We start from the raw sequence: 26,949 nt of genomic DNA, 5'->3' as shown, positions 1-26,949 counted from the left end.
AAATTTAGTCTAAAAAATTTTAATTGCATTTTTATGAAAATTCGACTTGATGTCCAAGGGGTTTAGCTTGGTTGAAGAAATAAGTTCTCATTGTGGAGACCTTGGGTCAAAAAGGGACATCTTTGTGGAATTCTAAGCTGTGACTCTTGGTCTTCCATTGGTTGTATTTGTCTCATTGTAAAAGGTGGATTCTAAGTTGCGACTCTTGGTATTCCACTTGTTGTTTCTAGCGTTAGTATTTTAGGGCTTTTACCATTTTCTGAAAGACAATTATTTGTAATTTTGGGTTTGGCAATATTTGCTCAAAAATCGTGATTTTTTCCAGTTTGTTCTAGGGTGTTTGCTGATTGCAAAATTTTGGAGGGTTTGTCATTTTCTATTTAAAATCATAGCAGTTATTCTTAGTGTCTCTTTAGCTATAGGGAGGGAAAACTTATTCTCCAACACCAAATTGGAAGTTTTGTGATGATTCTGGGTCAGAAGTTTTGCAAATTTTGGGAGGGTTAGTGGCAGAGTAAGTGGCAGGCTCCTGTCTCTTATTGCAGAGCATTCTAAAGAAGGGGGCAGCTTTCTCTGTTTTTTCTGGAGGATTTTGGCTACTCATGGTCATTAACATGCTGAAGATACAGGGATGGTCTCAACAATAGCAGAATGTTTTGAAGAAGTAATGACCACAAGACATATACAACTTTTTGCAGGTTAGTTAGATGGTGAGCATTTAGGGAGAGTATTAGAATATCGTAATGTTTCTTTAATGGTAATCTTAGTAAGTCTTTAGTTTATTAGTTAGTTTCTATTTTCGGTCCTAGTTACAGATTGTTTCGTTTAAATACTGCCTTTGTAAATCTATATAAGGAGATTGCATCTCCATTTGTAGTCACTCGTTTATGAATAATGAACTATTGTAACATTTTCTCCATGGCTTCATCATGTATAGATTTCCACTGTCGTTTCTTTTTTGTAAAAAATTGTTGGAATGGTTCTTGATCAAAACCCACACCTGGATAAAATTTATTCCTAAAAATCTTTACAGCTGAGGAGGCTGAAATTTAAGGATTTTGTCCTTTGATGTGAAACTGAATCTTGAGTTTACCAATACTAATAATTATACCTAAACTTTCTACAAGTTTGTACACCATAGAATTTCAGATAGAAACAGAACAATCTGAGAATTTAAAACTAACCTATAAAATGTTTCTAGATGGGACTTAAGCTCATCAAAGTACTTAGTTAAAACTAGAATATCATCAATATATAAACAAATATACATCACAGCCACAAAAGATCTTGTTCATTCTTTCTTGGAGTTGGAAGTAAGAAGACGTGTTCATCAACCCACATGGCATCACTTTCACTTCATATTGTCCAAAAGAACAACTCAATGATATCTCACGTTTGTCCTATCTAATTTGAGGAAAATCTGATTTACAATCAAATTGAGAGAACTTTTGTACTAGCAACTCTTTTCTAGCAAATATGATTCATCCGGAATTGTGTAAGAGAACGGTACTGTAATAGCACTTAATGGCCTATAGTTTACAACAATAACTTTTTTGTTTCTTCTTTTTTCATATTAGTTGCAAACTACAAATGGACAACAGTTCAAATCACATTGAAAAGTGTACAATATACTTCATTTAGTTCTCCGATTTCTTCTTGCATATCTGGATAGTCATGAGCAAGAAGAGGGATTTTCTTCCCAAAATTCATTTTGGCATCAGTTTACAATTTTATTTCCATCTTTGGCATTTACTTTTCCCAAAAATTCTGAGGATCTTCTAAGCAAATGTCCTTGAAGATAGCAGCTTTTAGTTCTGGTATTGACTAAACTGTTTGGATCCCACTCATGGCTGGATATTTTTCAGAAGCACAGACAAGCATAGAAGTGCTTAAGTTTTCTCCATTCAAAGAGAAAATTATCCTTTTCTTTGTACAATCATAGGGTGTATATCTGTCAATGAAATCTCCTCCCAGAACTACATCTATAGGCATTTGCTTCATGGAAAACAAATGATACTTAAACTCTTCCCAACTCTACTCTCTATTTGTGCCTTTATCACAACTGAATCATTTTCTTGTGCATGACATACAACGTAGGCACAGTCTTTTGTGACAATTGTTCCCAATTGTTGAGAACTTGTTATTTACAAAAGAATAAAGAGGCTCCAATATCAGTTTGAGCATCATATTGTTTTCCATTTATTACACTTATACTGAGAAAGTTCTCCTGTAAGAAGATTTACTAAATAGTGTAGCTCAAGCCATGGGTTGGGATCTGGAAGAACATACATAGCCACTCTTAACATTGGCAAAATCTTAAAATATGGAGGAGAATCCTCAGGTTCATATTCTTCTTAAATTTTGAAGATTAACTGAGCATCATTCATATCAGAATAAGGTGTACCAGGGACATCAGATTCTTCTTCAATAATTAGAGATGGACAAAATTAAAGATAACATATTACAATGTCAAGAAAGGTTGTTCTAATAAGAACTGAGATAATCTCAACAACTGGATCTTCCTGAACAGGTGTTTTCTCATCAAATTTTCTCTCTTTCTGCAGTTAAAGGAGTGATTAGAAAAGGTTCCTAAGCATCTGTGGAATTTCTACTTCAGAAAGGCTAAAGTCTAGAATTTCTTTCTAGTAATCATGAAATTGCCTTTGGGGTTGATGTGATGGGTGCTGATAAGAGATGACTAGTGTCCTGGGCTGCATCAAGAAAGGAGAGGAATTGTATCAACAACATCCTCCTCATTGGTAGCCTCTTCCTCTGGCTCTTCTTGTTTGGTTTATTAGTACAATGGGAATTTCTTCAATCTCTTCATATTCTAATTACCTTTCAGTTTTGTGTATTACTGAAGCAAGATCATCTTTGGCAGCTTCATCTTCTTGATCTACTGCTTCTTCAAATTCTTCAATGGCAGGCACATAAATGTTATCTTGAAGATAGAGATCTTCATCTGCAATATCCCAACATGCAGTTGCAGAGGGGTCAAAATAAACAGATTTCATGGCTACATTTGCACAAGAGAAATCAGGTTCTTTGCCAAGTTTATTTCAAATATAACAGATGATTTTATCACTCTATGGGCACGGATGAGAACAATTGCAGAGATATTTTTAGGTGCTTAAGAAATTCTTTGAGGAAAAGTCCTCTGCTGAAATTTGGCTTCAACATTTTGTATTTCTTTTATGCAATTCACATTGTGTCTTTGTTAAATGACTGCATCAAAAAGCATCAATGAATAAGTGTAATGCTTTGGGCTTCATGCTTTGCAAACTTCTGTTGATATTTACAATTACCAATAAATCTCAAAATCTGATCTTCGGCAATTGTATGACATTTGAAATAGGAGAATCTTGTAGAGTTAGATTTCTAAGATCTAAACAGCTGAAGACTCTATCAGCAAGATTATGAGGCAGACCTTCAAGGCATTTTTCTTTTACCATGTCAAATTGTTTCTCATCCGTTCCTTTATACAAAAGTAGTCTGAAAGCCTTTGAATATTTTGTAAGTTCTTCAAAATCACAGCATTTCATCTACAACATGCTCTTTATAATCATTTCTCTTTTATTGGTCAGTTCTGGAAAAAAATTATTGGCCATCTCATCCAACAAACATTTGATAGGAAGTAACAGCACTTGTTGTCTCACAAGTTGCCCTGTTTAGGGAATTAAGACTGTTTGTTCAACAAATTTCTGACACGTATGAATTCTTTGATGCATTACATTTATTCTTCTATCAATCTATAACGATTCCCCACACTAATTTACAGAAAATTTACTTTAACTTTCCTGAAAGAGCTCCTATAATCTACGATACCAGTCTGTGGTCCTAGTCTAGTCCATCTGTGGATCCGGCCAGGGTCTCCAACCGGATAGCAGCTGGTTTGAACTAGGCTTGCCACCTTTCAGATCTGGGAGAACTTGGGCTCACCCCGGTTGAACCAAAGTGAGGCTGGGGTCAATTTCAATGGCCAGCTATGATTTTTCACATCCATAAACCTGAAGAAAGCAGATTATAAAGGACTGATGTTGGCTTTTAACTTTCATTTGGTATGAAAATAGCTTATTTTCTCTTAAGGTGGGGCAAATAGGTGGTTGAGCAAGAGTTTGGTTGTGCAAGGAGTTAGAAGATTGATTTTGTGCACCCTGTAAGCATGAATTAGCACCTTGAGAAACACATAAAACTCCATAGTGTGCATTTTTTTCTTTAAGTTTTAAAATACCAAAAACAACACTGATAAAGTCCAAAAATGCAATTTCTAAATCTCTTTCTTGTCAAACAAAGCATAAGAACTCAAGAAATTGCCGTTGTCATAGGTAAGGGTGACATTCATGTAGCTTCTATTCGATGGTGTTATTGAAACTCAGTGACCCACTTGAAGTCTAGACATGATTTTTTTATTTCAAATTGAATGTTTTTAGAGCTACAAGGACAAAATAAGTAAACAAAATAAAATAAAAAATAAAAAAGCTTTTCATGTTTTTTAAATGTCAACATTACATTGACACAGATTGAGTCAGTTGGCTTGGACTCAGCGAGTCAGCCACCTCACTTGCTAAGTCGGCGGATCGAATGTCTGCTCAACAAGAACTGAGTCAAAGTCTTCCTCACTTGGCGAGAATGATTTGACTTGCAACTTGTCAGGACTCCCCAAACTCACTGCAAGACAGGGAACTATGTTTCATATAGATCAACTATTGGTGTTCACCGTATTGCAATGTGCCACTTTCACTTGCACAAGTCCTCTCAAGACGATTATGTTTGATACAAAATGGGTCTCAACAACTTGTGATATTAATTAGAGAGGAAAAGCAAAACAATTTTTGAAGACAACTTTAAAAAAATAATACACATTATACAATCAAACTATGAAAATCAGAAAATGTAAAATAATAATTTTATTTTTTTAAATTAAATTCCTTCAAATTCAAGTTCACTTACGTTAAATAGCTCCAAATTTGAGAATAATCTAAAAATTCCTTAAGTCATGTAGTGGTTTCTGACGAACATCTAGATGTCCTCAGCCTATTCATACCCCTCTTTGATCTACCAATTTTCTTTCCCATCTTCTCTAGCACAAGATTGAGTGAATGGACCATAAAAGGTGTCCAAAAGATATATTGATATCGCTCTTCAACCAACAAAATAGCAACTCTACAAACAATTGCACTGTTTTTTATGACTTGGATGAAGTTTCTACGTCCCACTCGTTCAATGGTAGAGATGAGAATACCAGAATAAATAGCCCATCTTTTACTTGCCCCACACAAGGCATGTATTTCAAAAACATTGCCCCATAGGGGATATCGCTACAACATTGATCAAGAAATGACTTCTTGCATCTTTCCGCCCATTTGAAACAATCAATACCCCTTTCTCAATCAAGCAATACTAGATTTAATGCTTCCATAATTGGCTTAAACTCGGCAAGCCCAAATCAAGCTCAAACTCAGACTTAGTGGTCGGACTCGGCAAGGATCCAACATGGACTCGACAACTAAAAATCCATGAAATTCAAAGATTTTTAACGATTTTAAGTTTTTTTCATGTATCATTTAGCCAATTAACATCAAATACACAATATAATTGAGATAAATACAAGCTACTTTGCACACATCCACAACTTTTCATAGATCACATTAGTATAAATGCGAAATTTTGAAAGAAATTGCTTAAAGTTAAATTGAATAACATAATAGAAATATAGTGTCACTGTCAAATGTCTATAATATTCATGGATTATGCAATCCATTGAATTAAAGTTCAAAGCATATATCAAAATAAAGGCTCATAGTAGCCTATGTCCTATGTCCTAAGCTAGGTCATGGAAGAATCTAGAACCATCATCTCTCACTGTGTGTGAAGTTGAACGTCAGTAACATGCTCATCATGATCATTCTCCTCATCCTCATCATTAGAGTCAGATCAATCACTCTTCGCTTTAGAGTCTTGCACTAGGTCTCCTCGTACTCTAGCATCCTCCACTGTCATCGCCACTGTCATTGCCTCTACATCCGTTTACAATCTGCAAAACCTCGTCCAATGATGGCAATGGGTAATTGTCCTTTTCTGATGCTCTATTCAAGTTTCTGAAATCCACACACAACCTTATCTCCTCGTTCTTCTTCCTGACTGGGACAAGACTGGCGACCCACGTTAAGTGTCTCACTGGGAAGATGATTCGCACATCGAGTAGCTTCTTCACTTCTTGATATATCAATGGTTCTAACAAAGGGTTGATCGGCCTTTCTCACTGCCTGAATGGCTTACTCCCTTCCTTCAGTGGAATCGTGTGTGTAATGATGGTCAGGTCATATGACTTCAAATCCTCATATCCCCAAGCAATCACGTCAGGGAATTCCCTCATCAAATTCAATATGTCTGCTTTCTCCTTGGGTGTACAAACTTTTCGAATGTGGACAATCTTGGGACAATCCTCTGTTCCCAAATTAACCTTTTCACACTCATCACCTCCTGTAGGTTGATATTGCGTTTTATGGAATTGGTCCATGTCAAATATTCTTTCCAATTCAATCATTCCCTTTGGAATAGTGTTGGTCTTTAGGCTCATAATTCCTTCTGTGTCGATCTCCGCTTCTTCATCCACTTCCCCATCTATGATATGTGCTATGAAGATATCTGAATTGGTCAAGAAATTAAGAATATGTCTATCATCTTTGAGCACCTAGAAATTCTTGACGTTGTCTGGTACTAATGGAATCGATGCCAACTCAACTCTAAACTTCTTCAAGCCATCCAACTTAATTGGTGCTAGTGAGCTTGCAGTCTGTGCGAGGGCATTTGCCACCTGATTGTTTGCTCTATAGCTGAACTTGATGTTGAAGGCATCAAAGGTTTCTATCAAATCCTAGACTCGCTTTCTATAATTTTTCAACCTCTTGTCATGGCAAGCGAACTTTTGCTTTATCTGTTCAATTATTAGATAAGTCCCCGAGTACATGAAGTATTTTGGCACCTTTCTTAATAGCACACAACAAGCCTAGAATCGAAGCCTCATATTCTGCCATGTTGTTGGTGCATGGGAATTGCAATCTATGTGCCTCCAAATATGTTGCCCCTGTTGTGCTGACTAACTCAAACCCGGCTCTGGCTCCTTGCTTGGTTTTGGAGCCATCGAACCTTAGAGTTCATACTCCATTTCTTTCTAAATACTCCATTTGTAAATTCTTCGACTCATCGGTTTCCTCATCTTTCATTTCTTCATCTGGTGGTAAACTTGGTTTTTCGTTTCACCCATCATGCTACTTTCCGCTTCTTCAACTTGTTGAATTTCAACCTTCTGTTTGCCATGTTGATCTTCATGTTTTAGGGCCCCTAGGATCCTCTTTTCCACTTGTTCTAAGGCCACTGTACACAAGGAGCAAGATAACTCCGAGTGGAACGCATTGTGGATTCTGCACCAATTGGGTAATAATAGGTCTCTTACTGGCATTCAGTTACCCAACTCCATCCCTTGCTGCACAGTTCTAGTAACGAAATTCTTGAAGTTTTCAAACATGCCTTCACCCTCATCAGACGAAGCATCTGGATCAAATTCAATCAGGATCTCAGTGGAATCCTTTCATTCGCTCATGATGTTCATAGTCAATACTTCTACTTTCTTTGGTCTATAGGTGCTCATATTTGTTTCCACGAACAATATTTCATTTGGTTCGTCCTTTTCTATGATTGTCAATCTCAACCTCGGGGTGCTGTCGATTCTGATTTGATTGGCTAGTCCTTTCCAAGGAACCCACGTGTGAGAGAAGTCCGTTGCCATGTATCCATTCAATCTTCCAACCCAATCTCTACCTAGGATCAATCCATAGGTATCGGCCACATCTACCACGGAAATGTCTACCATATCTTCCATTCTTGGATCAAATGCCAACTGCATATGTATGTTGTGTAGCTCACCTACTACTAGTACTTTTGTTTTATCCAATTGAGTGACTCTTCTGTTGGAGCCCAAAGGCGTGATTCCTAATCTTCTGCAAATGTTCAAAGGCATGACGTTACTTGACGCTCCTGAATCTATCAACCAATTGTCGAACATCTTCTCAAACATCTTTACGGATAGCAAAAATGGGGTTGGCTCATCCTTCCCTTGATAATACACTACTGGTGTCTTATGCACTTGCTTTGGCTTCACTCCAAAATCTATTGGTTGTGTAACCTCTTCCTTCTTCACTTTTTCTTTGTTGTTTATCAAGTCTTGACTCCTTTGAGTTTGTTGTTCTACAGGCGTCGATCCTTGAGCCACGTAAACTGGTTGAGGTCCCAGCTGTCTGTTGAATTCACTGATGTCACCATATGCAATCTCCTATGTAGAACTTCTTATCTCTCCTGATGGAGTGTCTTGAGATGAGTTTGTCATATCTACTCCTAGGGCATCTTGGATTACATGCACCGGATTAGGAGGAGGCCTCCCTTGAGTCTATGTTGTTGCACCTTGAGTGTAAGATCCCTGTGATTTATTATCTTTCAAACTATCAAGGAACGTGTCTCTAATCTCTGCTACCTTCAGTAATTCGAACAAAGGGAGACTGATTTTAACCTTCTTCATTTTCTCTGTCACGCTTTGTCCTAATCTCTTCATCTCTTCATTGTTCACAGCATTGTTTCCAGTCCTTCCTTTACTTGCTTCTTGTGTCAACTAGACATTCTGCATTCTTTGAGTACCTTGATTGTTTTTTTGTGTGTTTTGTTGAAAGCTCAGTTGTCCATTCCCACTGCCAAGGTTGCCTTATCTGTATTCAGGTGCATCCCTTGAAGGATTTGGTATATTACTCGCATTGGGGTGTGGAGGCGTATTGAAATTATTTGGGGGTATGGAAGATGTGAAGGGTCCATCATTTCTCTTGTTGTTCCTCTGATAGAACCTAGCATTGCTAGCCGGTTGTTGAAATGTGGTTCCCACCTGTTCCTTGAACTAGAACAGTGTCTCCTAAAGGTGGAAAAGAAAAATACGACCCATTGTCATATCCTTTCTGATCTACTACCTCATCAACTAGTCCGTTTGCTGGCTCAAGAGGAAATCTCCCTTGGGGTTTTTCATAAACCTCAAATTCTGGTGGGAATGAAAACTCCTCGAAAGTCAAACATTGATCATATCTGAGGGAAGGGACAATCTCATACCCTGTAACTTTGACATCTTCCTAGTTATTTGATTCATCTATTATGTTTTGAAACAGGTTAGATGCTCTTTTGAATTCTACACACCCTAACTCCGAATGTTGATCCGTCTCATGGAATCTACAATACTCAGACATGGTGGACTCAACCAAGAATATTCGGTCCACTAGTCTATTATCTGCTAAAGCTTGATTATCAAGTGGCGACACCACATTTCCATTGTTTGGACCCGTATTCCAAGTTCTCCTCTGGTTGGATTGATTGTTATATCCTTGGTCTTGTGACTGGTTATTACCTTGGTAGTTATTGTTTTGGTAGTTCCTTTGATAGCTACCACCTTGGTTATTCCTTTGGTAGTCTCTATCTTGGTAATTCCTTTGGTATCCTCCTTGATAACCTCCACCTTGATTTTGGTAATTATTCCCTTGATTATTTCTTTGGGAACTTTGGAGTCGATTATTCTGGTTTCTCAAATGGGTGACTTCCGTACACAGATTCTTGACTTGGTTAATTTACTCTTTCATCTCATCTTTTTCTTCTTGTGTCCTTGTGGAGGAACTTGCACCTTGCAAATAAACTGGTACTGATAGCGGTGCTTGAGATAATGGAGGCCCTAGGTGTACTACTAACTGATTTGCGGGCACTTGGTATGCAAGCTGTGGAACAGGATTGTTTGGATATCTTGCACCTTGGGGTCCCATTCCTTGTTGGCCTAATTGCCTTCCTATCTCAATTGCTTTAATGTAGGCCTCAGTCAACATTGTGGGAGCAGGATTCGTCGTTCTTGTGAACATAGGAGTCTGGTTGTCTAAGGCACTGTAGTATGCTTCCAATGCACCAACTTTTGTCATTGTGTAAGGGGCTTGCAATCTTGTGTAAGCCTTATGGAAATGATCATTGAAGGAACTTATTGTCTCCCTATCATGCCTCCTTATGTCCACAAACCTTCTATGTAACTCCAGTGGTGTGATGGGCATTCCAAACTTTGCAAGAAAGGCTTCTTTGAGTTGAACCCATCCCATTATTGATGATGCTGGTAAATTGACAAACCAGTAATAAGGCTCTTCACTTAGTGAATAAGGAAAAAGCCTATACGCAACATCTTCCTCTTGAATTCTTCTATTGCACAATGCCTCTTGGAATACCTTGATATGCTCGTCTGCTGTACGATTAGGATCATTGACAAAAAACTTGGAGCAGAATACCGCCGGATTCTTTGATAGATCATGGTATTGTTGGAATAAGAGTGGTGAGGCATTGTTTTGGATCTATGGTGGTTGAGCCATTGTTGGTTGATTAGTCTGAACCTGAACTGGTTGATTGACTAGGATCTGAATTGGCGGATTAACTTGAGCCTGAACTGGTGGACCGACTTGAGTCTGAACTAGTGGATTACTACTTGGGGGGCTAGCTAAGTTTATTCCTTGGTTTTTTGGGAGATTCTAACACAAGTAAGTCTTCTTCTTGGTTTGGTGTATTTCTCAATATCCTCTGCCTCTTATCAAATATCAGTCTCTCAAATCTTTCAGAGGAAAAAGACCCAATCTTTCTATCCAACTTGAAAATGATCCCAACTTGATTGTCTCTAATTCGAGTTTTCTTCAATAATAGCTTGAGCTTGTCTTTGTGCTTTCCTTTCTCTCTCAAGCTTCCTTTCCAATTCTCTTTGACGTTCTAACCTCCTTTGAATTCTCCTTTCAATAGCTCTTGCTCTTCTTTCCTCTTGATTTAGCACGTCAACGGTGTCCAGGTACTCTCTAGTGTTCTCACTTTCCTCCCAACCAGTTGACCACAAACTTGCTACAATGTGATCTTGAAGTGTTCTCCAAGTTGCTCTAGGCTGATTTGATCTAGGGAGCACCATTCTTCTTCATAATTAAATGTCAACAAATCCTCAAAATAAAAAAATTTCAGGCCCTCCTTTTAGAGCTAGAGAATGTTGATGCGACTTTTGTATCACTTACATAACATATTAGGATTTGAATATTCGATATGGGATATCAATAATGCAACTCCTCTCTTGAAAAGTTAATGCTCATGAGACATGAGTATAACTCCAATGTTCCTTACTCTTGTGGATACTCGCTCAATTTTATCGATGTGATTTGCTGATAATCATGTAGGCAGCCTTACGCAAATTGTTGAGGATGACTTGGACTTTGATGGGTGAAGGTGATGGTGGCTCAGTGTGAAATGTGCAGAGGCAGATAATGTCGATGGTGGTGATGATAGAGGATGTGTCTGCCAATTACGATGTTGATGGGAAAGCAATGGTTGTGGTGGAAGGTGAATGGAAGTGTTCTAATACTTGACCTGCTTCTCTAACTTCCTTCTCTAAGCTTCGACTACCTAGCTACTCGCTATTCTACTCCTACTCCTATGAATGAAAGGTTAGCAAATGGACAAGGATCGAACCTAATGAGAGCTGACCAACGGCCTCACTTCCACAGGTGCAATGATTCAAAGGAATAATAAACTAGTATCACACAAGGCTTCCCAACCAGCCGCTTGATGCTAGTGATCTAGTATTGATCCCTATCAAACATTTACCAATGCAACCATACAACTATCCATCTACTTTACTCTTGCTTAAACAACTTGAAATGAAATTTGCTTCAACAACTTGAAAGGAAATCTCACTAAGTGGAAGTAGAAAACATGCAATAACACCCAATGTTCTTAATCAACATGCAAATTGCAACAATGAAAGAGAAAGCAATTTTGGTATTATTGTGAGGCCTCACCCCGACCCGTCATAGCATGGATATTTTATTTACATTTTGGATATTCAGGATCTAGATATTTTGACAGTTATCTGGGACTTGATGGATTATGGATTATTTATTTACGCACCTTGATACTTAGTAGTAGTGGTTTACATTATCATATGCACTTAGAACCTACTATTGTGTAGGAAATGGTTGAAATATGTGGATGCAATTTCATGAATTCATATTATTAGAATTTTGATGTGATGCTAAATGATAAGATGATTATGGATAGATGTTAATTTGGTTATGATGCTTTAGGAGATGGATGATTATGATAGTCAGAGAAGCAGTTATGATGATTTATGATACACTAGTAAATGATAAATTGATTTTAATATGCACATAGATGTTTATCTGATGACTTATGTTATGTAGATTTGTTATTCTAACATCTTGGATGATTTAAATAAGAAAAATTACCTGAATTATGATTATCACTATACACTTGTATGTTATATATGTTATATGACTCCTTCGGCTACTGATGCTCGAGTTTATTGTGCAGGAAGTGGAACCATGGAAATTCTTGCGGGAAACAAGTTCCAAACCCTGTGACATAGTTTAACCAAGGCGAATCTTTGGAAGATTCAAAAGCCTTATTGTGGAAGTAATTTTCTTCGTAATTGCATGATTGCTTGCTTGCTTGGGAATATGTTTAATCATAACCTAGGTGCATTAAGGGCATGTCAAGGAAAATGTAATGTATTTTTTTTTAGATGTGTCACTTGACACTTGTATAGTCTATGTGTTGATGACATGTCACCTATAGTGTTGGTTTCAAGGTTACTCAATCTTGGTCCTCTTCCTTCTTTCCAGATTAATGCTTAAGTACTCCCATTTGGGAGAGAGTGTTGGATGGGTCACATCATGTTAGAATTCGAATTCAAACTTGACAAGGAGTTTAGGGGGTCTAAATGGGATCCTAAGGTGTTACTTTGTTGTTAAAAAGCCACCCTAATGGTAGTATAGTAGGTTAGGGGCCTAAATTTAACTATTTTAATGTTTTCCTAGTTTTGGGAACCCCTTAAACAAAGCTAACTTAGACCAATTCGAAATTGGGAGTTTTTCCATGATAGAACTCTCTCAATCCCACTTGGTCAACCTTCTTATTTGGAGGAGCCACAATGTAAGAAAGGGAGCCTTGATGTTCTTACTAAAAATGGTTAGTGGAGAGTCTTTTAGGAGGGGAGTGACAAGTTAGTGGGTTGTTCACCCACTCTCTAATTTTAGAGACAGCTAAGTTTTGGAGGGAGATTAAGGGAGCTCTTCCACAACTATCCTTACCCTAGCTTGGACCAAGGTTGGTGACTTGAACATGTTCTTTTATTCCCTTTTTTTTTAGTATGAATAAGAGAGTCTGCAAGTGTGGAAAGTTATCAATGGAGTATGCATTGCTTTGTCAATCTTATGATATGAGGTTATCATTGCGTTGGGAAGAAGTGAATGTGTTTTGTGCTTTTGGAGATCCTTTCTTGGTTTTGGTTTTTTTTTGTTTTTTTTGTTCTTCATCTGTTTTGCTGTTTTTTTTTTGTTTGAATGTGAGAGTTGATTGTGATTATGGGTGTGAAGGCTTCACTCACCCTTGGGAGGGCAGAGAAGCCTTGGGTGAAGGGCACAAGTTGGGCTTGACATTGCAGGTGAGAAAGGAAATCTTTTTTTTACCTCATGATGAGGTTTGTTATTATCATGGAGCATGGGCTCCATCATGGCCATGAAATCTTGTTGTTTGGGAGGTATAAGGAGGTTTGGTGGATGAGGAGAAGATGGTTGTTTTTGAAGGCCTTGAGAGGCAATGTAGTGGCAATATGTTGTTTATGTTGTGGTGGCCTTGAAAGGCAAAATGCATTGGCAATATGATATTTATGTTGTTAGAATTCTCCTCCTTGAAGAGCCCACCTTCACCCAACGTTTTATGATTCCAATGGTGAATCATTGTGCAAGCCATGGGAGGGTGTTGATTTGTGTTTGTGTTGTGTATTCATGCAAAATTTTGTGATGTATGTGTGTAACCTGTTTGGTTCTTGTTTCCCCTACTCGGTGGGTGGCTTCAAAGAAGCCTAGGTTGGGAGGTGAGCCTCCATGGTTCCTATTTTGTGTGTTTTGTGCAGGTTGTGAAGATTCATGCCATGAAGTTTTAGGGTTTCAACCTTGTCAAGTGAGAAGTTTCAAATGTATAAAGATAGCTCAATGTTTATGTTATCTCAATGTACATAATTTGAGAGTCTCTTGTGTTTCTCCAATGTGATGTAAAAGGGTATACTTTGTTACTCTATGAGCAGGAGAAAAGGTGTATTGTGAATCTTGTACACATATGTTTCATTGTAAAGTAATGATCATTTGGAGTTTTGTGTGTAATGAAACCATTGGTATAAGTTGCAAATTTACATTGGTATCATTGCTATCATTTGGTAAATGTGAAGAAAATTTAGGGAATGTATACACCTTGCTAATTAAACAATCTTTGTTGTAAATTTTATTGATGAAATCTGCATTGATATCCATTCTCTTGTCCTGCTTGCACATTTTTTATAATGGAATGTTAATTTTATAAGAAGCTCTTTTATGTTCAATTGATATGTTATGAGGAAAGTTGTATGTAGATGGCCAATAGATAGTAATACTTCATAGATAAAGGATTACCACTGGTTGTAATTGTGCAAATTGAAAACTTAGTTGATTTCATACAATTCTGTGTGCACCCAATAATGTCGAAAGAAAGTGGTTTTGTTGATTGCATGAATATCATTTCCTTTGGTTTCCAAAGTTTAATACACTTACTAAGTAGATGAGCCATCAAATAAACCCCCATTATAGTTTGGAATGAGGATTGGTTGTGAAAGAAAACATATAATGCAAATCTACAAGACATATTGCTGTAGGTCTACATTTTTCCCCTCTGGAAAATGTATGGGGAAGGAAAATAAATCCTTCCCAAATACAGAGCAATAAAATATTAGTAGAATATTCTTTAGAATTCTAGGTTGTCCTACAACAATGAAGTAGCTTATAAATAAATAAATAAATAAAACCTAGACAAACTTTCTTATCAATATCTGTCCTAAGTGACAGTATGGTACTAATTGAATCATGTGACCCCTAAGCCACATCTACATCTTAATTTAAAAATAAAAAAATAAAAGTTACACATTAATAAAATTAAAAAGAAAAAAATATATATAAAAATAATAATAATATAAAGTCACATTATAACCGTGACCCTTTCTAAACATAGGATAAACTTGAAAACTTGCCCATGACAAGACATTGGACAAGCGCCAAGAACCAAGCGGTCCTTTATGCTATGAGAAATAGTAAAATAAACAATACTCAATAAAATAAACATAAATAGGTTTGAAAGTTCAGAAAAGAGGCGCCACATGCTGATAAGGGTTATGCATATTAATGCATGCTAAAACCCATGGAAAAGTTAAAGTCAACAAGCAACCATCTTTCCATAAAAAGTGCTAACGACTTGGGCATAGGAACTCGATGGGACAGGTGGTCCCCCTTTTAACGCCATCCTTTAGCAAGAGTATGATGTTGTATAAAAGGAACCCCCTTATGGCCGACACTTGTCAGGCATCCTTTTTACCTTGAAAACTTCCCCATTTCCTTGGAGTTGAGCGCTTGGGAAGAGCATGCCGCCATGTTAATGATGGGACCCTCTCCACAGGCGCCCACTTAAGTTGAGGTCATTTGGGGAAGGGGGTAGTGTGTAGATGTTAAGTAAGTAGGATTTTAGAACTAGTAATATATATGTGTTAAGTTTTAAATTAGTTAGGAGTTAAATGAGTTTAGTAGGGTTAGCATATTTATGTGTAAAATTTTATTTGTAAGTGGTTAGGTATAGTAAATTAAAAAGTGTGGCTTAGGTGTTATTAATTTTATTGTGGTTAGTGGCTAGTGGTTAAGTAAGATGTAAGGGGTAGTTTATAGTATGGCTTAGGAATAGTTAGTAAAAAAATGTTAGGAGTACGGTGATTAAAATTTTCATATGAATCCGTGTGTTAGGGAGAGTTGGACCTAGAATGCCAGAAAATCACCTGGTTAAGTTGGAAATGCTTTAGGTGTGATAAAATATTAAATTATAATAATGTAACCTTGGGCTGAGATATGAACATTTTAAGTCCTAGGATTCACCTTGCTAAATGAGTAAAGATTGATATTGGATAGTCGTAGGAAAATATGGTACATCATGATTTCAATAGAACTTTTGTTATAGCAAATTGATCCATATAATTGGTATAAGATGACTTTATAACATTTTGTAGGATGGTTAGATTATTACGTTGGATTGGGAAGAATGGTTAGGGCTATAGTATTAAGACTTAGAATTTAGCTTTCAATTACACTTAAGTTAAGGAATTGATTCGTATTTAAGAACCTATTATGATGTTAACTCCTACAATTAAGGATTCTCGAGTGATAAAGAAATATTTAATTAACTCAAGGTAATCATTTATTTCATTCATAACCATTACATTTCAATAATAGAATGGACGAGGCATAAGTAACTTTGAGCAATTTGAAAGGGCTAGTCGAACAGACATTGAATCAGATATAACTAATAGGGTTTAATCCTAATAATAATAATAGTAACAATAATATGATTAATTTATATTTCAAAAAAAAAAATTTGTAGTGTGTTTTGTTTTGAATATTTTTTGGGCATGACAATTATCTTCACAACAATTTCTCCAACATTTTACAAATGAGAGCAAATGGCCTTTTATAGGGGCAAAAAATACAACGGACAATGGAAATCAAAACAAGATCAACAATCCAGATTGGATCCTCAAAACCCTAATTAAGGTTGCCACCCATCGGCCAATGAGAAGTTGCCACCCCATCAATGGACCAATGAAAAAAGTGGAAAAAGTGGCAACCAATGAGAAGGCACCAAAATGGTGGCCAATCAGAAATAGACACTTGTCCTATTCTAGAAGAAAGGGAAATTGCCACTTGGGCTTACATCAAATGATCTTCTAATATAAATCTTCCCTTTTCTTTCATTTTCTTAGCTAAGGCAATGAACTTAGCTAGCCTTTCCTTAACTTCTTCCATAGGAGGACAAGGTGTGTGCTTTGCCCTAAGTTTCGCTAACTTTGCCACGCCGCTCACTAGTTGTAGTATCTTTTTGTGATCCTTCTCATATTCTTTTACAAATCCAATAAAAGCACTAAGAGAGGAAAAGGTGCCCAAATCCTTTTTCTTGATAGCAACCTTTCCCAACTCATCCAACCTCGATCCAAAATCTCTCATTGATATCCTCTTCTCTGATATTCTCAAAATCAAGTGCCACCCCAACGTCACTCATCATGGTTGAAATGGAAGTGTCAACGCTTGGGCTATGTCATGCAATCTCATTATGTATTTCTTCAAGTGTTCTAAATCTGGTAGTCAATGCAACAAACCAAGATTCAACTATACTCAATCCTCTATCATCAACCAACCTAGCCCTTTACAGGTATGCCTCTAGTAGCCCAATGAACGCCTGTAGCCTAGGAATAGCCATATCTTTGATGGGAAGGAAATCTTTCCACTCCTCTTCAAATAATCTAAACTTGTCTCTAACAGCCACTAATGACTGGAATGTCGAGATGAAGGAAGGCAAAAAATTTCGCCCGTCTTGGATTGTATCATGGATCCAATCCCTGACTTCCTGTAGCTGAGTTGATATCTCTTCTAAATTGCTCCCACTGTCTTGAGGAAGGGCTTCCTGGTGCAGCTGTTGGATGGGCTGGCAATCTCTCCAATATTTGTTCTCGGCCTTCAACTTTACTATTCTTTCATTTGCCTTCCTCAACCTTTCTCTGATTGACGTTATACCTTCTTGGACCTCCTCACACTCCATATCATCTGTATTCCTTCCCAAGTTATGTTCCACTATCTCATATTCCTGGTCTGCGATCTCATCCACTACCTTGTTGACTGCTGGAATAGCAATCTGAACCTTTCAGTGACCATCATTGTCGTTCCTAATTAGCCTTGCCACCATTTTTGCCATTTGTTTTTGGTTCTCACTATTACCCTTTTCCATTAACCCTTGGATGTCCTCAACTGCATGGGTCGTTACCACCTCGCCTCTTGGCATAAGCATTTGCCTCAACCATAGTGGTGCAGTGCATCTCCCCAAATCTAGATTAGGTTCGACTAACAAAGCATCACCGGCAACCTAGGGTGCCTGACTTGTTGCCTCAATGTCAATTGGCCCATCTTCTCTACTAGTTTCTGCAATATCATTTCCTTCTTAGTTCTCCGAGAGAGGGGAGTACTCGGTGCTTTCACTATAGCCACTTGATTCCGAATCAAAGCTCACCTCCACCACGGCCCCTTTATCACTTGAATTGACCTCTTGGCTTCTAGCCTCAATTATACTCTCTTGATGGCACTGTGTGTTGTCTCTTGGCTAGAGGTTCAGGATGTTCTTTGCCCTTCTCTACCTCCAAAACTTTCTTCTTGCCGTTTCTAATCATTCCTGTTGCCGGCCACTTCCTTCATTCCTCTGTCCAACTGATTCTACTTGACTCTACTTTGGCATCATCATCTCATAGGTAAGGGGAATCCTTTGCCTTTGTAGCTTCCTTAGTCTTCCATTATACCACGACTCAGTATGTAAATCTACGGCCCTCGTAACTACCTCCAAGGAAGGATCCTGATGGTCATCCCAATCCACTGGATTCAACTCTATTCCTTCTATTGTATCATAGTCTTCTCTCAACACATTTTCATCATCCTCCAGTTGATCCAGAATATCAAGGCCTCTCCATCTCATAGCCCTCATCATGTTCACTGACAGCCTTGAGAACGCTAGCTTTCTCACATGAAAATCATCCTTGGCGTTGGCCCAAAAGTCTTCTATGGTGGGAATATGCTTGAATTCATTTATATGAGATACCTTGATAAGACCCTAAGGATCAAATCCTTGCCTTGCTCTGTACCATCCTAGATGATACCATTCCAATTCCTTTTCTACAGCCTCAAAGGAGGCCCGATTTGGGCAACTATCATTGCCAATTATGATTGAGAATGTAATGCCTGTTTTCCCTTCATTTCTCATCATTCTATCATAGTGCTCAAGTTGCCTAGCCAATTCCATTAAAACTACCTTGTTGAGTAGGTATCTTGGAAGCCTCTTGGGACAAATTGTACTTCCTGCCATTCTAATGTATGTAAACTGTGGAAATTGGATGAACCAACTCCCATACTTCTTGACTCTTGCTTCTGCTTCTAGTGAAAGTATCTTAGCAGGTGTCCCTTGTAATACCCTTACTGTCTTCATGGCGAAGGCATCACAAAATATCTTGTAATCCTTGTTGTTGTGCAAATGGAGTTGTGGATAGCATTCATGTATCAAATATTGCCCCGGTCCACTACCAACTTCTCCTAAGGCCTTAAGTCCCGGACTCTTGCTCAATCTAGCAATTAGGTAGAACAGATAGGAGCCCATGTAGAATTGCCTTTGGTTTTGTACGATTCTGAGTTGCAATTCTAAGTTCTTGCTTATGATCTTGGCCCAATCAAATCTTTTTTTCCCCTTTTCAATCTCATCAATGAAGAAGTGCATCCAATTTTCAAATTGCATCCCTTGAGCTAGGCCCATGATTCGGCTGAGAAGAACAACAAGATCACCATATTCTAGTTTGACATTTGCCATTGTGAACCTTGTTGATCTGCTAACACCCTTCTTTCCCTCGCGAATCCAATTCTGCTTTATATGCGTGAAATAGGCCTCTTGGTTGTCTTGAAATGATTTGGTTGCCTAATCCATCATCACAACCATCATACTTTTGTATTGGGGAATGTTGAATGTTTCTTCGATTGCTTGTTCGCCAATGTTGGCCAACACTCTCTTCCCTTCACCAAAATGGATGAATTTACTATTTAGATCAAATCTGGATGCACACTCTATGATCAACTCTGGACACGGTAATGTAGGAGGAAAAGTCGCTGCATGTAAAATTCCACTTTTGTATATCTTCTTTGCCAAAGGGGATTGTCCTTCCTTCAATCTTTCCTTCATCCGTATCATGTCCACTGTACCGATATTGGTGTCGGTTATTCTCTTCATTTTCGAGAAGAAGGGCGTTTTGGGCATCATATCCTCTTTGTCTTTCTTAGTGTTTGTCCGCTTGGGATTCTTACTTGCACTAACATCCTCCATGCTCTTCACCCTATTACGGGATGGTAGAGTGGTAGACCAGAAGGCAAGTAGAACCAAGGGAAGCAATCCTAAGACTAGAATGAAAGACGGATGTCAGCTTAAGGACCCCTTGCAACTCTAGATAATGAAAATTCACGTTAACCAATAATCTTACAGCGACTTTTCGGAATTAGGACTTGACCTTAAGAACTTCAAATCCCTTGCAAATCAGAAATTTATCATGCAATTCACCTCCAAATAAAATTACCCAAGGCAAAAATTGCAACCACAAAATTTCGGCTCCCACAAATTTTGGCTCCCACAAAATGTCCTCCCCAAAATTTGGCTCCCACAAATTTCGCCCTCCACAAAATTCGCCAAGCAAAAAGAGTGCAAATCTGCTCTTGCAAAATCACCAACGCCTTGAGAAGAAGTGAAGTGAGAAAGAAATGGAAGAGAGGCCTCCTCTTATACCCAACTTTCTTACTCCCACCAAGCTAGCTGACTTGGACCCTGGGAGCAAGAAAAACAATAATTAATGTAAAAATTATGGCCCACAATTAAATACTTAGCTAAATATTAATTTTGCTAAAATGAAAAATTGTCTTTTAAAATTGCCAATTGGTTCTAAATTGCAAAAGGAAATTAAATGGTGCCTTGGAGATGTTAAATATTTCCATTTAATGAGGATTTAGTAATTAATACATCATTAAAATTGGATTTTGGCTAAGCAAAAGCCATTTTTCAATATTAAATTACCAATTTTATTAAAGGCAAAAAGTTTTCAAGGCAATTTTAATCTATTAAAGCCAATCTTTTGCAATTTTTAGCCAAAGCTAATCTTTTGCAATTTTTACCCAAATCGATTTTGCTATGCCAAAATTTTTTTGACAAAAATAAAATAAACTTTCTTCTAGAGCCAAAAATCGATTTTTGCAATTTAGCCTCATTTCAACAAAATTAAAATTTTCACCAAAGAAAAATTTGAGATTTTCCAAAACTTAAGTCTAACAAAAATTTCCTTTTGAAAGATTATTCAAATTTACACATTTATATCCGGATTTTCAAAAGAAAACGTCTAAGTACAAATTTACAATTCTATCCTACCAAATATTGCTCTTTAAAATTTTGTCCGGCCCACGGATGAAATTGGTGGCTCTAGAAAATCAAGCAAAGCCAAGTGAAAATAAGCTAAGCCTCCCCACTTTTGTCCTAGAGGTGCCAAGGCGTGAAATTTTCAAAATTAAAAAATTTTGGACAACCCAAAAATTTGCCGAGGCGATAAAAAAAAAAGGGATCCCCAAAGAATTTGGGGCGATGGTGTGAGAACCTCACAACAGGGGCGTGGGTACTTGAGTACTTAAGGTATGGTTAAAGCTATTTTAAAAAATAAGGGACGAGAGTACTTGGGTATGTCAAATTGTTTTCTATTATAAATTAATATTTTATAGAAAGTTTGAAATTATGAGTCATGACAATGGTTTTTCAAAACAAAAGCAGTGATAAAGTTTGCAAATGTAATGTATTTTTTTCAGCTTCAGATTTGCTATATGTTTCTACTAATAATATATGGTAAATGTTTAGATGGATAACAGAGAAGGCAGATTTTAAAAATGAACAAGAAGATCATAAATCAGATGACAATGACATATTGCAAATGATAAACTTCTGATTTGAACAATGATAAAGTTTACTGTTAATCAATATTGCATCAAAGTTTCAAATTAATTATGTATTGAATTAAGCTTGATAAACAACAAGCTGAGATACAACCAAAAAACTGGAAAAAAAAAAATCAGAAATCTTAATCAAGGTCCTTAGCTATGCTGCTCTCAATGAGTAGCCGGTACTTGTGGTACATGGTCCAGGTACTTGGGTACGTGGGTAGTAGTACCAAGGGTGTGGGTACAAATAACCATGTGACCTTGGTATTTTGTCTATGTGCTTCTCTCTCAACAAGACTCCAAAACAACTTAAAAGAACTTGTGTAAACATAAAAGAACTTCTCGAAGGGGCAAGACTCCACAAGGGGGCAATCTTACTTATGCAGATCCACAGCAAAAGGGACAGCCTAGACAAATCACAGCAGATTAACTAAGGGTTCTTTTGGTCCCACAGACCGGTGGTCTCGTGGACTTCATTAAAAATCTTTCATTTCATTTCATTTCTCTTCTATTGCTTCATGCTTTGCAATATATTTGAACACTATCTCAATTGGTATAGGTGTATTGTTTTCCTCTAGGGCATTTCATAAGTCCTCTTCTAGGGAATTCAAACAAATGATTTATCATCCGATAATATGAACTAGTTTTTTCTTGATCACAACCCTAATATTTCCAATCGAATGAACCACCTCCTGGAATGGATCTTATAATATCAACATACTTCCTCAAAAAAGATTTAAAATTTGGATATATTCTTTGTTCACTATTGCCTATGGAGGAAAGAGCTAGATGCCATTGTAGTTCCTATGGCAAGAAATTCTGCAGACACTCAAAATTAGAACAAGAGAATGGAAAATTTCAAAAAAATGTAGAACTTATAGACAATGAAAGAGAAAGGAAAAAAATTAAAAACTTAAACAAAAACAAAATCAAAAGGAAAAAAACTGACCTCTTCCACTCATTGGAAGCTTGCAAAGGTGTGGGAATGAGGCATAAACACTTGATGAAGATCCACGAATATATCTCCAACTTCTCCTTGCACAACAAACTCTTGCTAAACTAACTTAACTACCTATTTGCTCCACCTTGAGAAAATAATCAATTTGCACACCAAATGAAAGCTAAAAGCCAACACCTGTCCACAAGGGACTCAGCCCGTTGAACCCACTTGAACCCATTGAGGGCACTGCCATTTCTTGCCGGCCAACCTAATATTGATGAAACTGTTTCCTCTCGGACTTACCCCAGCTAGATCGGCCAAGAAGAGAGATTGGTTCTCAATGACGGATATCTTAATAGGGAAGGAAGGCTTGGAAGGCCGGCCAGTAGGAGAGGGTGGCTATTTTAGGGGCGAGGATTCAGGCGAATCGAGTTCAGTTCCGACTGGAAACAATGGGGGCAGATCCATAAAATTATAGGGCGGGCCGCCTATCCCTTTATTATTGTAGGGATGGGCAGATCCATAAAATTATAGGGCCGCCTATCCCCTATAATTTTATGGGTGGGCTGCTCTCTGCCAATAATCTCAAAAGGCCACCCCTGCAAGATATTCCTCCCCTAAAACCCTTAGGCCCCATTTTATTTTTGAAGCACACTCCAACTTTGAGTTTCTGTAGTAAGATTCAGTATACACTCTTGTCATTAGTCTTTTCTTCATGTATATGTGTCATGTGGAATGCCTAATATTGTGTTTGATAATATTGCTTATCTAGCAGTGTACTAATTTGTGTTTGCACTTATGTGATTGAAATATATTTATACTTTGATCAAATTAGCTTCTAAATGGCGATGTTACTGTGTCTTCAAGCTTTATTCAAAAATGGGTGCATGAAACAAGTTTTAAATCCTTAAAAAAACTCTAAATTTCAAGGGTCTTTTTACCACTTTTCCAAGTCATTAGCAAGTCAGGAGCTTCACATTATTAATCCATTAGTTGAAACTTGTAACAATGAAACTTGTACTTCATGTTATGATTTATCATTTGACATTTTAATATTTTGATGTTGAACTTGAAGTATATGATGGTATGATCATGATGCTATGATTACAGGTTTATGGTGTCTTTTATGTTTATATTATCTTATGTGACATTCTAATCCTAATTCATGCTTACAAATTGCATAAATATAGATACTTATAATTTTAGATGTTTTTGTACTAACGAATCTAAATCCCATTACAAAATTTTGGTTTACCGGCCAGGTTCTCTGAGCCTGAACTTGAACCGAACCCAAACCAGTAACTTAGCTTCTACCTATTATTTCCCAATAACAACCTTACAGAATGATATATACTTTTCTAATATCTCAGTTCACAATTATGCGCATGGATAATCTATAAATTAGCAGACACACTTAAACACCTGAAATATAAGACTCGCTATAAAGTCTAAGACTATCCAACTTGGTGCCCATTATGCATCTGCTGAGGCATATTTATAGTACTATGGAATAGTCCAATACATAGACAATCTTAGGGTTCAAGGATGTCTCCTATAAGATGCCTATTTGAAGGAAGCAACTAGCTTCCATCATGAATGCCCAACAGTACAAGAAATGTCTAATAAACTTATAAAAAAGAAATTTTAAGAGTTTGGTATATAACATCTACCACAAAAATATATGGTCTAACCTGATAAGATTACTTTGTGGGTACATATGTAATGCCTTCTTCAAGTGTACCTCACCAGCTAACATTTTAGTATCATTCTCTGAAAGCTGCAAAGCACCAAAACATAAATAATCTGACCATGACGGCTTTCAAGAACAGCCTATATTGTAATAAGAAAATAAAAAGCAACAACAAGAACATACCTGTTTACCAACTGCAAGTAGAGAGTGCAGTACAGGAGCCCTTTTATGCAGAAATAACAAACAAGCAGTACGATGAAGAAAATGAGGAACCTTTCCATTAGTATCAAGCATAGCAATGGCATAGGCAACATAGCTGAAATTTGTATCTTCGAGGAATTCCTTTGGAATCTTCAATATTTCGTCCATGGCAAAACTCTGCCCCAATAAATGATAAATCAATTTACAGTACAGCACAAGAGTGGCAGATTTGATCTTTTGCTGGGAAACGGTTATTGCATTGTGAACTGCAGAGAGGGATCTATCATTGTTCCCCAACTGCCATAATGCAACTGCATATATTTGTAACCCTTCACTGTCCAGCAAACCTGTCTCATTTATTAGCCATGAAGTCATCCTCAGAGTATTTCACATCTCAGAAATATATCTAGTTTTATTGCACTGCACATGTGAATCATTAATAGAAATAACAATGAAATAACTATTACAAGTTTTCCAAGGGTTTAAAAATTCCAAAACATTTGAAAACAGTAGAAAGATAATAATAGCAATCCAACTTACAAAATGGAAATATTGAAACACCTCACCTTCCTTTTCCAGGGCTTCACATTCATCAACAGCATCTTTTGCCTGTCCTGCCTGAAAACAATTCAATCTTCCTGTTACCAAGCATTTTAACATGCAATTTGGGGACTCCATAGTCATTAGTATGTGATTCTAACAGTTTGCAACTAGTTTCATGGTCTTTACTGAATCCATAAAAATCACCATTCTAGTATGCAGGCAACCAACCTTACTCTGCATTAATATACAGACCTGGCAAAGGGCTCGCACTAGATTAATGGATATATCATTATAACAACTTTGGGGTGCTCTGCCAAAATGTTCCAGTGCATAGCGTGCACGCTTGTATGAAACAATTGCTCGTTGAAAGTTCCGTCTTGATTCCCAAACCAGGCCACTTAGGTTATGTGATTCTGGAACATGCGGTACACGTTGAACAGCCTGTTCTATTGCTGCCAATACCTTAAATTACAGACCATTAGTAAGACATGTTTCTATCCCTAGTACATACGATCATTGTAAGAATATAATTCTTCTAGGCCAGCACTCGATCTAAATGTTTTAAAACAGAGCAGAGTTTCAAAGAATGTAAAACAAATTCTTCAAAAAAGGACCATACCATCACACTTAACCATTTTGAGTAAACTATTAGTAACTTGTTTTGTTAAAAGTTGCATTATGCTAACCAATTTAATCATGCACAATCAACAGAACTTTATCAAACAAAAAGTACAAGCTTTTATGCATCCAGATCGGGAAAAAAATCCCTCCTTTTTGTATATTTGTAACAGAAATTGTAAGTTTATAGTTTTAACAGCTGGCACACACTCCTAATGGAAATTGACATACTGACTTCTAGATTGAGTGTTTCTAGTACCTTTGGTGAGTGGAGATGACCTGTTGATGCAGCAAGCTTTGTAAGACCCAGTTGAAACTCTGCCACCTGCAAGGAATACAATGTAACTACAAACATTACTAAACTATCTGCAATTGAACAGTTAGACATAATTTCAGTGGTACAGAAGAACAATGTATTCACTATATCAAGATAAGTAGCAACAGATAGCTGATAAACTTCTTTTCTCTCAAAGTGACCAAAGCAAAATGAGTGCAGTAAGGATAAACCAGTGTGGTTACCAATAACACCAACAAAAAATAGAGGGCTGGGTATGTACATACATTTAAAATATATAAAGTTATTTAATGATTTATATAGTGTTTAATTGATTTTATATTTCTCATGAAATTGTAGAAGTTATAATTTTATAGACATAAATAGAAGAGAAATTTAAATGAAGTCAGTACAAGAAGATATAGATTAAGTTGCCCATTCCAATCTGGGGATCTGGTTCGCTGATTCAGCTTAATTTTTGGGGGGTTTGGATACATTTTGGGTTTGTTGGTACAAAAATTTGTAAAACTCTTGTGGTAAAAATATCTTGCAGCCAACCCTCATCCAACTGACGACCCTTTTCAACCCAAAGTGAAAATTCAAAGACCAAATTTGAGGTAGGAGAGCACAAGCTAACTATCCATCGTTGTCACCCTTTGAAAGGCTATCACGTATAGCCAAACAGCAGTCTGGTGACCACCCATATTGGGCTTTAAGCATCACCGGGACTTTCCTGTCACCCGACTGACACCCTTGATCAAGGTGCATAAAATATTTGGATCTTTCAAATGTCGCCACAACATTTGTTAGGTAGCCTGATAAAAATCAACTGCAAGGAACCGATTTCTCCTTACCCACCAGCTTTGCCAAATCTTTTGTTAAAGATATCAAATCATCTATTATCTTGATGCAAGCTTGCTGCAGTCCCCTATTGGCAAGAAAAACAACTGCCTTGTTGGAT

The 26,949-nt window shown here is 37.2% G+C and overlaps 1 protein-coding gene across 3 annotated transcripts in view; it reads right to left on the bottom strand.

The window, feature by feature from the left end:
- LOC149529210 (Tetratricopeptide repeat (TPR)-like superfamily protein) overlaps positions 1-26,949 on the bottom strand; it is a 185,194-nt gene that overhangs the window by 4,729 nt on the left and 153,516 nt on the right. For all 3 annotated transcript variants that reach the window (XM_089811601.1, XM_089811602.1, XM_089811603.1), the window contains 5 exons: positions 25,974-26,039; positions 25,349-25,558; positions 25,120-25,171; positions 24,536-24,900; positions 24,354-24,439 (listed from right to left, as the gene is read on the bottom strand). In XM_089811601.1, the coding sequence (XP_089667727.1) occupies positions 24,354-24,439; positions 24,536-24,900; positions 25,120-25,171; positions 25,349-25,558; positions 25,974-26,039 (779 nt within the window). The remainder of the gene's footprint in view (positions 1-24,353; positions 24,440-24,535; positions 24,901-25,119; positions 25,172-25,348; positions 25,559-25,973; positions 26,040-26,949) is intronic.

This window comes from Cupressus sempervirens, chromosome 11 (genome assembly GCF_028749045.1).
Source record: "Cupressus sempervirens isolate cs-2001-9-10 chromosome 11, ASM2874904v1, whole genome shotgun sequence".
Lineage (NCBI taxonomy): Eukaryota > Viridiplantae > Streptophyta > Pinopsida > Cupressales > Cupressaceae > Cupressus > Cupressus sempervirens.
This window is presented reverse-complemented; position numbering and strand designations above follow the sequence as displayed.